The sequence below is a fragment of the Myotis yumanensis genome, unplaced genomic scaffold (genome assembly GCF_028538775.1).
Source record: "Myotis yumanensis isolate MYYU_CA2020_CCGP unplaced genomic scaffold, mMyoYum1.0.hap1 SCAF_13, whole genome shotgun sequence".
Lineage (NCBI taxonomy): Eukaryota > Metazoa > Chordata > Mammalia > Chiroptera > Vespertilionidae > Myotis > Myotis yumanensis.
Genome location: NW_027223764.1, coordinates 32893921 through 32908901, shown reverse-complemented (window position 1 = coordinate 32908901; position 14981 = coordinate 32893921). Strand labels below are relative to the sequence as shown.

Here is a 14981-nt window from a genome sequence, read left to right as displayed (position 1 = left end):
ACAGAAACCAGCGACCCCATTCCTTGCTATGGTCAAGCCACGGTGTTCTGCTGATTCACCTTTTAAAAAGTCTCCTTGATCCCACTGTCATCAAATATGACTTACTTCACCCACCTTCCGGTCTTTCACATCTTCCCACAACAGCTATCAATTCTCTCCCACGAACACCTCCTACCCAAGGCTTTCTGCTGTCTGCAGGATGGATGAGGTTCTCACGAGGTCATGGCCTTCACTACTCTGCCTACCTGGCTGGCCCTGTTGGCCACCAGCTCCCTCCTTTCACAGCTTCCTCTTCCTCCAGCGCACAACGGGCCTTCTCACCTAGGAGCCTTTCCCATACAAAATGCCCCACTCCTCCCCACCGCCTTTAGATCTACACCAGGAGCTACCAACCCCTAAAAAAATATTTTCCTTGGCTGTAGCTTGCACTGCTCTCCTGCTCCTAGTGAACTATTCAAGCCCTGACAGCAAACAATGCCAGTTTTTTAAATTTGTTTAACCCTTTGTACGCCATACGTGTCTATAGACGCAAGCGGTGGATTTTTTAAATTAAATCCAAAATATCATGGCATATGGGGATGGTTTCTGTTTTGGACGCGTGACAGTTAACTGGTTAAAGACCATGTGAGGCAGGAAAACCCTGACCAAACTCTAAGTGTGCAAGAGGCAGAGACTGAGATCAATGCTTCTTCCTTAGGTTCTGCCAAATCTCAATATAGTGCCCACTCGCCAAAGACCACCAGGAGCTTATCTTTAGTAAATGAAACGAGCTTTCTTTAGTTTGCTCCAGCAGGAGAAATAGGACATCAAAGGAGCTGGGGCGTCTCAAGAGAAAACAGAAAGCTTATTATAGAATTTGGGTTTGTTCTGGGTGATTCCACGGAGGGCTTAAGAAAGCAGAGACCACCTCTGGGTGGGAAGCTGCCAGGAAGCGCAGGAAAATAAATGAATGTGTATCTCGGCAAACTGGATCTAGAAGGCAGAGGATGGCAGCAGAGCTGGAGTCACGGTTGGCAAGGCAGCAGCGATCACTCCCGTCAGTCATGAGGGGGCAGTTTAATTACTTGTGAGGTTGTAGAGTGTCCTTGTCTCAGCGCGCCCTCAGACACACTCAGGAGAGGCCTTGTCTGATCGCTGACATTCTGTGAGATGTATTTTTGTTCCATCGGGAACACTGCGGCCTAGCTACCAGGGCCATTTTTCACTTTCTTCAGAGTTAATCAAAAGATACCGGAATGACTTAAATCATTGTTGACTTCATCTCATTTATTCTAAACCTAAATGAGAATGTGAGTTTTAACTCATAATTTATAAGTCCACCTTCTTGGCAGGCACTGTCCCCACAGAAAGGAATAAGATGGGTTGGTCTTTGACCCGGGTCCATGAGCTCACAGTCCAGAAAGAAAGGGAAATGTCTAGACTTAAACTACACAAGTGTGAAAAGCGCCAAAATGTGTGTGTAAGGCACTGAGCTAGTGCAGGGCACAGGGCATTAAACTCCATCTGCAGGTGGGTGAGGCTTCCCAGACATGTCACCTGAGATGGATTTGGAAGGATGACCAGGAGTCAACCAGCTGGAAAATCAAAGGAGGTAGATGCCCTTCTGCAGCAGATAGGGCTTAGGTAAAGGTATGAAATGGCATAATGCATCGGGAACAGAGCACAGTCAATGTTGCTCAAACAAATGTTATTTGACGCTAAAAATATTTTACCATGACATTTAATGATTTTTTGCACCTAGACAATATACACAGAGTGGCCAGATTATTATGACCACCTGAAGTTTGTAGGAAAATTAGCCATACACTGCATCGTATGGGATATGGAAGCCGAAGGCCTGTTTGAACACCTTTGCTATCTGCAATTACCAAGATAAAACATCTCCAATTCGCACAGGAACACAAGGATTGGACAGTCCGAGCATTGGAAAAAAGTCAAGTAGTCCGATGAATCACGTTTCCAGTTGCATCATGCAGATGGCAGAGTGAGAATTTGGCGGAAACAGCATGAAAGCATGCACCCCACATGCATGAGTACAACCCTTCAAGCTGGTGGGGGCAGTGTTATGGTTTGGGGCATGTTTTCCTGGCATGATGTCGAACAACATCTGAATAGCACAACATACCTACGTATCATTACTGATCAAGTTCATCCTATCATGTTGATGGCGTATCCCAATGGAGATGGCTTCTTCCAACAAGACAATGCGCCATGCCACGGTGCTCGTATTGTGCAGGAGTGGTTTCAAGAACATGAGGGAGACTTTACCTTACTTAGGTGGCCCCACAATCACCAGATCTCAATCCAATTGAGCATTTGTGGGACAAAGTTAAAAGAGCCATCAGGCAGCTGGTTCCACAACCATCAAATCTCACAGAACTGGACAGTGCTATTCATCAGGCATGGTGTCAGATTCCTCGCATCACCTTTCAACATCTCGTGGAGTCAATGCCAAGAAGAATCGCCACAGTATTGAAGGCAAAAGGTGGCCCAACGAAGTACTGGTGGGGTGGTCATAATAATCTGGCCACTTAGTGTAGATATTACATTTCCCAAGTGTGAAAAGACAGTGTTATGTAACTTGCTTATGATTTAAAAACCTATTAGGCATTGGCAGAAGGAGAAACATTAACCCAAAAGGATTAGATAACAATATCCCCATTTGATGGTTAAAGCAAAAGAAAGAAGGACATATTGTTTCATCTCAAATATGTACATCTTTGTTGGCTGAAAGTCCTCCTTCCTTTCTTCTCCCTCACTTTCTGAATTCACACTCCCCCAATCTAAGTGAAATAAATCAGGACTCACTGCTGCTGTGTTGGACTTGAGAAGGAGTGGACCACACAGAGAAAGCAAAGGGGCACTTCCAAACTAGAGCAACACAAAAGCGGTTTCGTCCTGTGAAGTAAACTGAGTGTTGAAGAGGAAATAAATTATACCAAAAACTAAATACTCTCATTTATGAATCCCACCCTAGAAATGGAGACGGAATAGAAATGAAATGCAAGTCAATCCAAAATCACGTATTTCAGCGTCCTTCCCTTGAATATAAGGGACTGGAAAATAATTCAGAAACATTTTCCAATAAAATACAAAACCAAAGCCCAATATAGGAAAACAAAGCCAAACAATTTACTGGGTCTTGTTTCTGTTACCCAAAGAAAACTTAAAAATTCAATGACTCTTATATCAAATTGCAAGTATCTGTCATGCCTAACCACACACATATACATATACATATATATCCTTACACATGTGTGCATGTAAAATTTCCATGCTATTCATATTCAAGTTCTAATCTTTACACCATTTACTTTGGAAATCCAATGTCTTAAAAGTTAATGCATACTTTTCTACATTCAAAAATTAATACATCATTACTATTTAAGGTCGATTCATTTTTTTTCTAGTTTGAGGAAAATGATCCATATATTACTTGTAAATAAATAGTAATGGTAAGAAATGAGCTATTTGGACAATACAATTAGAGAGAAGCATAATCTTAAACTTTTGAACAGGAAAAAAGAAAATTTAAATGTCTTTATTTCATTAGAAAAATGATGACCAACTCACTAGAACAGGGAAAGAACACAAACCAACAAAAAGGATGGACAGACAATTCACAGAATAATACAAATAAGTGTTCCAGAGATAGAGGAAAATGCTCAGTTTTTTATTAATTAAGGCAATATATGAGACAACATATCTTTCACTATTCAGACTGACCGAGGAGGGAATAGCACAATTGTTGGCGAAGATGTGGTAAGAGCCATTCCCTTTCCAGAAGCCGCTAGGAATTCAACTGTCATTTGAGAAGAGAAGGCGGCAATCCCAAAAAATATTAAAGTTGTTCATTACCTGCCACCTAAGAATTCTAATTGTTTTTATGCAACAGGAAAGATTGTGCAAGTGGACAAATTCAAAATTCATTGTAGAAAAAAATAGAACCTAATCCAATGTCCAAGAAACAGATTTGTTAAAATATGATATATTTATATCCTACAAACACACAATGGCATTTCGTACAGCTACAAAAAGAATAGCTTTTTATTTATATGCTCATATGGCAGATGTCTTCTCATTTTTTAAGTGGAAAAATCTAATTGCAGAAATGTGTGTATATAAAAAAGCAATACATAACTATTTGCATACACCAAACGGCTAAAAACATACACATGCTATTTTCTCATTTTATTTTTAGTTCAGGCAGGACTCATTTTCCTTTAAGAGTAATTTCTGGCAACAAGATGCAAAGAGAATGCAACTCCTCATTCCTAAAATCTCTCTAATATCTTTTGATTAAAATGTCTGCTAGTACCAAGGTTTGTATAAAAATGTTATAAGCCACAAACCATGTTCTAATGGCAGAAAAACCACATTTGAAAAAATGAAGATGCCATTTACGTTGTTTTGCTCAACTAATGAGAAATGCCTCAGCAAGGTTTGCAACTGCAAAAAAAATAATTTAATTGCTACTGATAGGCCTGACAGATGTCACCTCATTCTGTCCAGCAATGCCGTGAGCGTGGCAGGGCAGAGAAAAATTGGTGACAGGCCACACATGGTTTGGGAAACCATCAAAATTTGTTACCCATCTCCAGAGCAAGATGGGAGTGTACCGCATCTTGGTGGTGTTCAAATATGATCACAGTTCTTAGAACCTGTCAATTACACATTCCAGAAAAGAGACAGGCTTCAGGATCCAGAGGGCAGGTGGTCTGCCCCCAGTAAAGGCTGTGATTCTAAATCTTTTTCCTACACAACACACTTGAGTGATTATATATTCCCATCTGTATTAGTGGCTCCATGATAACCATGACTAAGTTGAGTTGAGGGATCAGACAATCTACAAATATTTACTGAGTGCCAGCAATATACGAGTGATAGTACTGGAGATACAGTGATGAACAAAAGGCATGTGCTTGTTCCTCTTTGGGAAGTGACCACCCAGAACAATGTTCTCTGACCTTTCTCTGTCACCTGTTTGACATCATGACCTACTAATGTATGTGTGTGCCTATATACGACACTCGTAAGTCAAGGCCCCACTGTATCAGCGGTTCTCAACCTGTGGGTCGAGACCCCTTTGGGGGTCGAACGACCCTTTCATAAGGGTCGCCTAAGACCATTGGAAAACACGTATATAATTACATATTGTTTTGTGATTAATCACTATGCTTTAATTATGTTCAATTTGTAACAATGAAATTGGGGGTCACCACAACATGAGGAACTGTATTAAAGGGTCGGGGTCGCGGCATTAGAAAGGTTGAGAACAACTGCTATATATGTTTGTATACATACACATAACAGTGACATACATGACTGCAAGTTTCACAATATTCTTACACTGTTTTCTAATTCAGCTGTATTTTTAAAATATATTTATGTTTTTGTTAGAATGTTACAGAGGGGTCTATGGTGATTTTTTCTTTTAACATTTCGAGAGAGAGAGGAAAGGAGAGGGAGCGAGAGAAACATCAATGAGAGAGTGGAACATCGATCAGTTGTCTCCCAAGTGCCCCCCTACCAGGGATCGAGCCCACAACCCAGGCATGTGCCCTGACCAGGAATCAAAACAGCAACCCTTTGGTGCATGGACAATGCCCAACCAATCAAGCCACACCGGTCAGGGCCAGCTGTGTTTTTTTACATGCTGGTGTGACCACCTAAGTTAATTTTTGATACACTAATGGGTCACAATCCCCCACTGGAAGCACGGTGGTCCAGTGTACCGTGCCATGCCTCTTCTCTGCCTTCTGCTGTCTGAGCAGTACCACATTACAGACCTCAACTAGTCCAACAAGAATACCCAACCAAAGTATGAGGATAGTAAAACATTCTCCCCTGAAAACAATTAAATGAACAGTCTACCGTTTTTCTCATGCTAAGGTTTTCTATTAGATGATTCTTATTCTGATGGAATGCAACCAAAATTAGTAAAACCTCATGGAATTTTGATGATTCTCTTGTTTATTCTAGGAGGAAGAGAATGGCCAAACTTGGTGCCAAATTGCCTCCAAACCAGGATACATCCAGCAATCCAGTCAACACCTTTCATTCCTGTTAGCCTCAGGCACCCTAATGTCAAACAGGAAACACTGGCAGGGAGCAGTTCTACCACTTAGTTCAACTCTGCAGGACAACTCCCTCACAGAACAAAACAGTAAAGCTTCATGAATGCTGACCTCGTTTATTTGGAATTTGGCGTAAAAACTTTAAACAATTTTTACCCACAATTACCTTTGCCAGCCTAAGAAGAAAAAGATTGATGAGCAAATTAAGAGCCAAAAGACGACTGCAAGAAAAAATGTTTACCTTATTTAAGAGAACAAACTCTTCTAGCATTATGGATCACAATCATACCAGCTTAATAAATTCTCATGACAAATCACTTTTATCTATTTGTTAAAGCAGGTCTGGAAGGACTTTCATTTGGCAATATAGTCAAACTTGTTCAAAATGCTATTTGCACTTTAATGAACCTGAGTTTATTTTAAAATAGGCTGTGATTCACAATAGCATATTCAAAATTTTAATGAGTGCCTGAAGTTATCCTATGTAAGGTTTACACTATTAAACACCTTATAAATACTGGTCTGAGGAGCACAAAGCTCAGTTTTTTCCACGTAAAGCAGAATGTTCTAGTATTCTGACTCCAAGAGTTAGAAACAGTTTTACTTACTTTTACTCAAAATAAACGTGGGTTTTACAGAAGAAATACCATGCATTGCTTTATTTTTCTTAATTATGACCTCCAATAAACAATCCTGGAGTTGCCTATTTAAATGTCCGTTATATTTTTTTTTAATAGAAATTTATTTTCCCACAATTCTGGAGCCTCAAAGTTCAGGATCAAGGGGTTGGCAAGGTTGGTTTCTTCTGTGGCCTCTCTCCTTAGCTTGCTGATGGCCATGTTCTATTTCTTTTTTTTCTTTAGAAACATCGATGAGAGAGAAACATCGATCAGCTGCCTCCTGCACATCTCCTACTGGGGATGTGCCCGCAACCCAGGTACATGCCCTTGACCGGAATCGAACCCGGGACCTTTCGGTCCGCAGGCTGACACTTGATCCACTGAGCCAAATCGGTTTCGGCTAAATGTCCGTTATATTGAGTCTTAATTTCTTAGTTCTTTGTGGCTCTAATGAAGATTCAACCTTCCCATAATTTCAAATACTCAAGAATTAAAAAAAAAATTCTATAGCCTCCGAGTTTATTTATATATATATGTGTATATATATATATATATGAATGACAAGCTTTACCCCAAAATGTCCTGCTTACTAAATGAAAATGTTTCTATTCCAGTTTTCACCATATTCTATATGGTTCAAGGGGAATGGAGCGGGAGGAAAGAAAGGGGTGAGAAGGATGGTGAAGGAGAATGGAGGGTAGAGAAAGGAAGCAAACACTGGATAGTCTTTTACCCAAAATTCTATCCCGCACAGGCACAGAACAATGAGGTTGTGATCCCTCTGAACTTATCCACATTAACTGATTACAAAGATGACAAACTTAAAATGAACCCGTAAAAGTGCGGTTCTTTGAAAACCAACGTGGAAGTCATCCACAAGTGGCTGCTGAAGGACTTCACCTATTTTCAACAGCAGTCATCAGCCACTGCCTTTGAACACATGGCCTCCTTCCTTAATGACTATATCGCACTTCCATGTCAAATGGTGAGATTTTTGTTTCCCAAACTCAGCTTAACTGTAAGAACCACCAGAGGAACTTGTTAATTACAGGGCTTCCCAGTTCCACCGCAGATCTACGGAACCTGAAGAACCTCAATTTTCTGATGGCAAATTCAGGCGGTTGGCTTTCTGCCTTTCTGCCAGGCAGCATTCTATCAGCACTTCAACCAAAGGAGCCATACAGCTGCTCAAACACCACTCTGATAAAGGATTGATGGCTTAAAAAACAAAGTTTGGACAAGTCTACTGGAAAGTCACTTCAAAAGCATAGGCCCAAATTCCAATAAGGTAAAACAGGGGGCAGACTGTGGTAACAGTAGCCATGAAAAATGTTTGTCTAGGCTCAAATATTCCACCAATAAGCATCATAAATCTAGAAAGTAAAACACAGCACAAACCCATGGCGGTGTGGTCTCTCCAGCAGTCTGGGGATTATCTGTATACTCCAAGTCTTCACATCACCCTGGGATGTAAAATTTAATAATCATCCAAAACATGGAACGAGTCCACAGATACATTTATATTCTTTGGTCTCTTGAATAGTAAGAGTTTGGAAAGAAAGGGCTTGAAAAATAAAGACCAACAACTCCATCCTCTACAACATTCAGAGGCAGACAGTCACATCAGATGAAAGAGCAAATAATTACCTTCTAAGTGCCTCCTGCCATGTTCATTTCCCTCTTATTCAATGCAAATTATATCTTTGAGTTGAAACATTTTTAAAATAATATAGGAATATATATAACAGGGATGTCAGCCAAGAACTGACTCAGCAGCTGTGTGTTTAAATAATAAGAGCAACTCAAGTAAATTCTGAATGGTCAGTCCCTCTGAGGAAAACTCTTGACATTTTCTCTCTTCCTCGAGCTCAATCTCTTTCTTTTGGCATATTCTTCTCATCACAGAGTATTTTGTGCGTTCATAGCACTTCATAAATAATAAAAAAATATAATGTGGTCTTTAGACATAGGCCTGAGGAGATCAATTCTTAGAAACAATTCCAAAAGTTAACATTAATCATGTGGAAATGACACTAAATGCCCTCAAATGTACTGCTAAAATAGTCTTATTTCCGAAGCAAAACATATAATCAAAATGTGGAAGATTCTAAATGTGGCCATTCTAAATGGGGTGTGTCAATACTAGAAACTAATCTAAAACATTAACCTAACCTATTCATCTCCATCTTATCTAAAATCTCCAAACCTGTCACCAACATTTTGAATAAAAAATTTAATCAAGTCTCAGTTTCCAATGATAGTGAGGGGGAAAGCAAGAGAATAAACCTTTCAAAGTTGTCCAGAATTGCTTTAACATTCATGTTTCCTCGGGGGTTTTCTTTAGGCACTGAGCAGATTATACTTTTATTAGGATAGTAATAAAGCTCATTTCATTCGTTAAATAAAAATACCTAATAGAAAGCCAGAATCCAGCTGATGTTCAAATCCCAAGTTGCTCAAGTGATGCAGAAGGCCAGGGATTTTTAAGTGGCTGCAAACAACCAAATAAGTAGATAATGATGACAGTTTCTTCTTCTGCACAATGGAAATAAAACATCTCAACACACTGAAGATGAACTAAGAATATATCCTGTAGTCCTTGGCAAATTCAAGGTTTATGCAAAGTTATGGAATTATGCTGGGATATTCGCCCTGTCTTCTTATGACTATTTAACACATCAGCCTCTCATTTCTTGCCACCATGACCACCAATAAGAACGTAACAAGATCAGAGTTTCTGTAGAATTCCAGTCCACTGAAGTCCAGCTAACAACACTCATAACAACTGCAACATAGTTGGCATTCCTTGAGATGAGTAACTCTAATAAAATTAGTTTAAAAGAAGGCAATTGGACTAAAATAAGAAAGGAGACTGGGAAGTGCTGCAGCGTCTAGCACCAGTTAGCAATAAGAGTCATAGGGAGAAAGGGCAACAAATACAAAACTGAACAACAACAAAAGCTAGACCACGAGGATAATGCTCAGCTCGCATTATCCTTTGATGGTGTTTTCCATTATCTCCTAATGACTACTTGCGTCTCTTAATAAAGTACGCACAACAAAGTTTACTGAGAGTAAGGCTATACTTTAAAAAGAAAAACTAACCATAAAAATATATGCTGGCAGGTCACTTGAAAATACTATGTGATCTTGAAAGAAAACGAAGGGTGCCCAGACTTTCATTTCTGACCATCCATGAAGCAGAGGCCAGGCAAGGGAAATGCTCAGCCTAGAAGAGAAATCTAGGGAGATTTTCACTCTAATAGGAGAAGAGGAGAAGAATCAGTGGAGAAGGAAAATCGAAGGTTCGTATCACATTAGAAGGGAAAAATATTCAATATTAAATCTGTGTGGTTCATAAACAAGACCTCTAGTTAAACAAGAAGACTACCATGTACATATATTTTGAGAGTTTATATACTGAAAATACGTTATTACTCGTGGAGAGTTACTATGATTCATAGCCATCAAATGAGCAGGCACCCTTGAAACGTAGGTTGCTATTAGTACCTTCCATTATAAGAAAATGCTTAAAAATATTTTTTCTGTTGTTGGATAAAAGGCTGTACCTTATTTTTCAATTATGATAAACCTTCCAAACTACTGCTACTTGACAAATATTTGGGGGTAAACATGATAAAGATAAAGGGTGATTTTCTCCATAGCCAACTTGTAGGGATTCCAAGTTGCTATCAAACTACCAATTTCCCCGTCTCTCACAATTTACCTTTCTTGGATTTGGCTCCGATCTTCAGCTTTGACGGCCAAGCAATCTGTGTATTTGTTTCCTCCATGATCTGCAACAAAAATTAAGAGAAATACTGATTTAATTAAGAACCAGTGTTTACAGATAAGATTTTCTAATAAAGAAAGATCATTTTCAAGTCTTTAGGCTCATGTGGATACAACAAAATGATCTCATTTTAAAGCAATGCCAAAAAAAAAAGAACTTGGGGGGGAGGGGGGGAAGAGATGCATTTTATAAGCTTTTTATCTATCAGAAGTATTCAAGTATATTTTGTTACTCCCAGTGTTTCTCTCCATGATGCCCCAGGATGTTAATATAAAGACAACAAGACCAAAAAGTACATGAACAAGCAATTAACCCAACTTGTTGCCAGAACGGTCAGAAATGCTTGTGCTGAATAAAATTCCCCAAAACAATTGCCAATGGATTGCAACACATCAAACATAATCCTCGTAATACAAAACTATGTGGTTCTAAATGAAGATTTTTTTGGGGGGGGGCGGGGCGGGGGGAGAGGGAATAAATAACTTTCTCTGAGCACATTGGTATTTCATTAAAACTGATGAAAAGCCTCTAAACATGATATCACAGCGTAAGGCTACATTCCCATCATCCTTTGCCTGGTCTAAAATGGCATATGTGCCACAGTTCTTTCTCACTTACTTGCAGCCAACACTGGCCAGGAGGCCCAAAGACCGCACAAGTGAGGGGAGCGAGACTGCCACACAGAGGACCGAGGCAGTAAGAAAAGGATGAGTCACCAAATATGTGTATCTTTTGATCTTCTCTGCTTTTATCACATGACTCAGACAAATGTTTACGTCTGTACCATGAATATAGACTGCACCTAACTGTAGAGCAAACAACTAAGCAAATCCGCAGAAACAGCCGATCACATTAATCGCTTAAATTAGAATAGGGTGCTTACTCTTTAATACGGATTTAGAGTTAACTAAACAAACTAATGGTGAAGACATAATGAAACACATTAACGGTCCAATTATTTAAAAGTGCCTCCTTGCTCTCCGTCTTGGTTACGACAGGGCAGAAGGCTAAATGGTTAACATGTTCACGTGCATCCTACTTCATGTAATCCCCTTTATCATAGCATAAAAAGGCTTTCAGCAGCTGCTTCAGTCTGGCATTTTGTCTATCCACCCCAACGTTTTTCGTTCTTAAACGTGAGCCAATATTTTTAAATCGGGGAATTTCCCATACAAATTCAGATTTCTGGTTCTCTGTAAAACTTGGCAGATTTAGCACCTGCAGCCCACATCCCCACATGGCCACTCTTGGCCTGCATGGGAGACCAGATGCCCTCTCTGGTCAGGCCCAGAAGGCTCCAGCTGCCCTCCAGGCCCCACTGCGTCTCTCCCACTGAGGTCAAGAGTCCTGGCCATCACCACTGTCAGGTTTGTATTATCACAACTGCCATTTCTCACGGTGTTTGCACTGCTGCTTTTCTTCGAGAAATATTTCTCTGCACTGGAGTCTCTATTAAAATCGAAAACCAACGGGAAGTTATACTGTCTTCACAAGGTCAAGGTGCTGGCCTGGCTCTGAAGGTAGGTATGCTCGTCACCCCAGCCCTACAGGACCCGGCCCCTGCTTCTTTCATCTTACACTGTCCTTGCTAATATGTATAACTGTCTTCACCACTAAATTGCTAAGTTAACTCTAAATCTATATCTAAAAATAAAATAAATATCATCCTCCCCATCTCCCTCCACTCCAGCTATACGGGCCTCCCCAAGAATATGCCCTGCAGGCAACCCCTTCGGGGTCTTTGCATTCACTCTGATGGCTCCCTGTCACCTCCCCCCAACACACACACTCCTGCACCACCCCAACCAGAATTACTCTTCCCACTTCACGGCGTTTATTTCCCTCCTAACCTTTGTCACAATCTGAAATTCTCCTAATTTTCTGGGTTTACTTTTTTATCATTGTCTCTGCAAAATAAAAGTAAGCTCTCTACTCTGTACTCAACAAGCACAGGGTAAATGAATCTTCGTAGCATGCCCATGAAGTATATTTTTTTATTCCTCACACAGCTTCCTAGCAGAGTGATGCTAAAAACCCCAGACTGCTTTGCAAAGACCACAGTTTTAACCACCATACTATACTGAACGCAGGCCCTCCCTATTTTTAAAATGTGGATATAAAAATTTGAAGATTTGCTTTAGGAGTTATGGATACTAACTGGTTATAGCATCCTACAAATATTTATAAAAAGCCTATTTAAACCCTTATCGGAGATAGCATTGGCAAATATATCCTCCCATGCAGTGGGCTTTCTTGTTGTTTTGTTGATGGTTTCTTTTGCTGTGCAGAAGCTTTTTATTTTGATGTAGTCCCATTTGTTTATTTTCTCTTTACCTTCCATTCCTAGAGTCTAGGAGCTATATCGGTGAAGATATTGCTTCAGCATATGTCTGAGATTTTGCTGCCTGTGGATTCCTCTAAGATTTTTATGGTTTCCCATCTTATGTTTAAGTCCTTTATCCATTTTGAGTTTATTTTTGTGTATGGTGTAAGTTGGTGGTCTAGTTTCATTTTTTTGCATGTATCTGTCCAATTTTCCCAACACCATTTATCTCCAACATTTACAGGGAACTCATACAACTTAATAAAAGGAAAATAAACAACCCAATCAAAAAATGGGCAACAGACCTAAATAGATACTTCTCGAAAGAGGACATAAGGAAGGCCAAAAGACATATGAAAACATGCTCAAAGTCACTAATCATCTGAGAGATGCAAATCAAAACAGCAATGAGGTACCATATCACACTGTCAGAATGGCTATCATCAACAAATCAACAAATGACAAGTGCTGGTGAGGATGCAGAGAAAAAGGAACCCTCGTGCACTGCTGGTGGGAATGCAGACTGGTGCAGCCACTGTGGAGAACAGTATTGAGTTTCCTCAAAAAACCTAAAAATGGAACTCCCATTTGACCCAGTGATCCCACTTCTAGGAATATATTCCAAGAAACTAGAAACAACAATCAGAAAGGATATATGCACCCGTATATTCATAGCAGCACAATTCACCATAGCTAAGATTTGGAAACAGCCTAAGTGCCCATCAGCAAATGAGTGGATTAGAAAACTATGGTACATCTACACAATGGAATACTACATTGCTGTAAAAAGGAAGGATCTCCTACCATTTGCAACAGCATGGATGGACCTGGAGAGCATCACGCTAAGCAAAATAAGTCAGTCAGAGAAAGATAAATATCACATGATCTCACACATTTGTGGAATATAATGAACAACATAAACTGATGAACAAAAACAGATCCAGAGACAGAGAAGCATTGATCAGACAGTCAAACCACAGAGGGAAGGTAGGGGAGGACAGGGGTAAGGGGGAGAAATCAACCAAAGGACTTGTATGCATGCATATAAGCTTAACCATTGGACAAAGACACCAGGGGGGTGAGCGGGGGGTGGGGGGGGGGGCGGTGAGGGGGGAACAAGGACACATATGTAATACCTTAATAAAGAAGAAAAAAAAAAGACCATTAGATATATGTATTGGAAGAAATGTGCATAAAGCATGGCTATCACTTTGGTCAACCTCACTTTTCTCCTCTGTACAATTAGCTGTAGAGTTTCTGTGAGGTTTTAAAAGAAAGCATGTGGAAAACCCAGGCACAGGGTGAAGCACACAGCGACTGCTGGGTAATATGAGGCCTGTTTTAAGGACATGTTGATGCCTTTGGGGCAGGCACTGTTCTGGACACTAGGAACAGCAAAATAGACAGTGCTTCCCTCAGGGAGCACATGGTCTGAAAAGGGCAAAGACAAGTTAACCCACCACTATGAACTGTATGTGTCCCAGGTTTCAGAACAGGGCAGGGCAAGGTGGGGGTGTGTAGAGGGGATCCCAACCCAGTCGTGGGGAGTCAAGAAAAGTTAGCTCACGGAAGTGACTATTAATGCAGTGACCTAGAGGAGAAGAAAAAGTGGGCTAGCTAGGGAAGAGGTGAAGAAAGTGTCCCAGGCAGAAGAGGAAGAGTGTAGAAAAATCTAGAAGGAGGGCAGGCAGGTACTGGACAGTAGCTGAGGTGTTTCAAGGTTCACCTTACCCATCCAGGATGGGGAATGTGTCTTGTCTTCACCACCCTCCTATGAGTCTGCACATTGACATGCTCCATATAGACTTGGAGACATGAAGACATGACACAAACCAAAGCCATCTGGTACCTGTGCTTGGCTCTAACTTGCTACAAATAAGCCCCGAGAACCAGAGAAGTAACTACAAATCGGAAGGGGCCCTACTTACTTCACCTTCAGAGTCAAAATTCCCCCTTGGAATTTATCAGTGAAGCTTTTCAAACTGTCATCCACAATGACTCCAAGTCCGTTCCTCTGGCGTAGACACTGTATGCTATCCGTATACTATCAGTACCCGCCCATGATGGGAGTGGTAGGGTGTGAGGCTTGTCCCGAGAGCAGGAGGAGGCGGCACAGTTCTCCGCTGGGATGTGGGAGCAGGCTGGCCCAGGTGGCCCAGTCTGAAGCT

At 40.6% G+C, this 14981-nt stretch overlaps 1 protein-coding gene across 3 annotated transcripts in view; it reads right to left on the bottom strand.

Moving 5' to 3' along the window:
- The window catches only part of BICC1 (BicC family RNA binding protein 1), a 247104-nt gene that overhangs the window by 94149 nt on the left and 137974 nt on the right, over positions 1-14981 (bottom strand). For all 3 annotated transcript variants that reach the window (XM_070432791.1, XM_070432793.1, XM_070432794.1), the window contains exon 3: positions 10425-10494. In XM_070432791.1, the coding sequence (XP_070288892.1) occupies positions 10425-10494 (70 nt within the window). The remainder of the gene's footprint in view (positions 1-10424; positions 10495-14981) is intronic.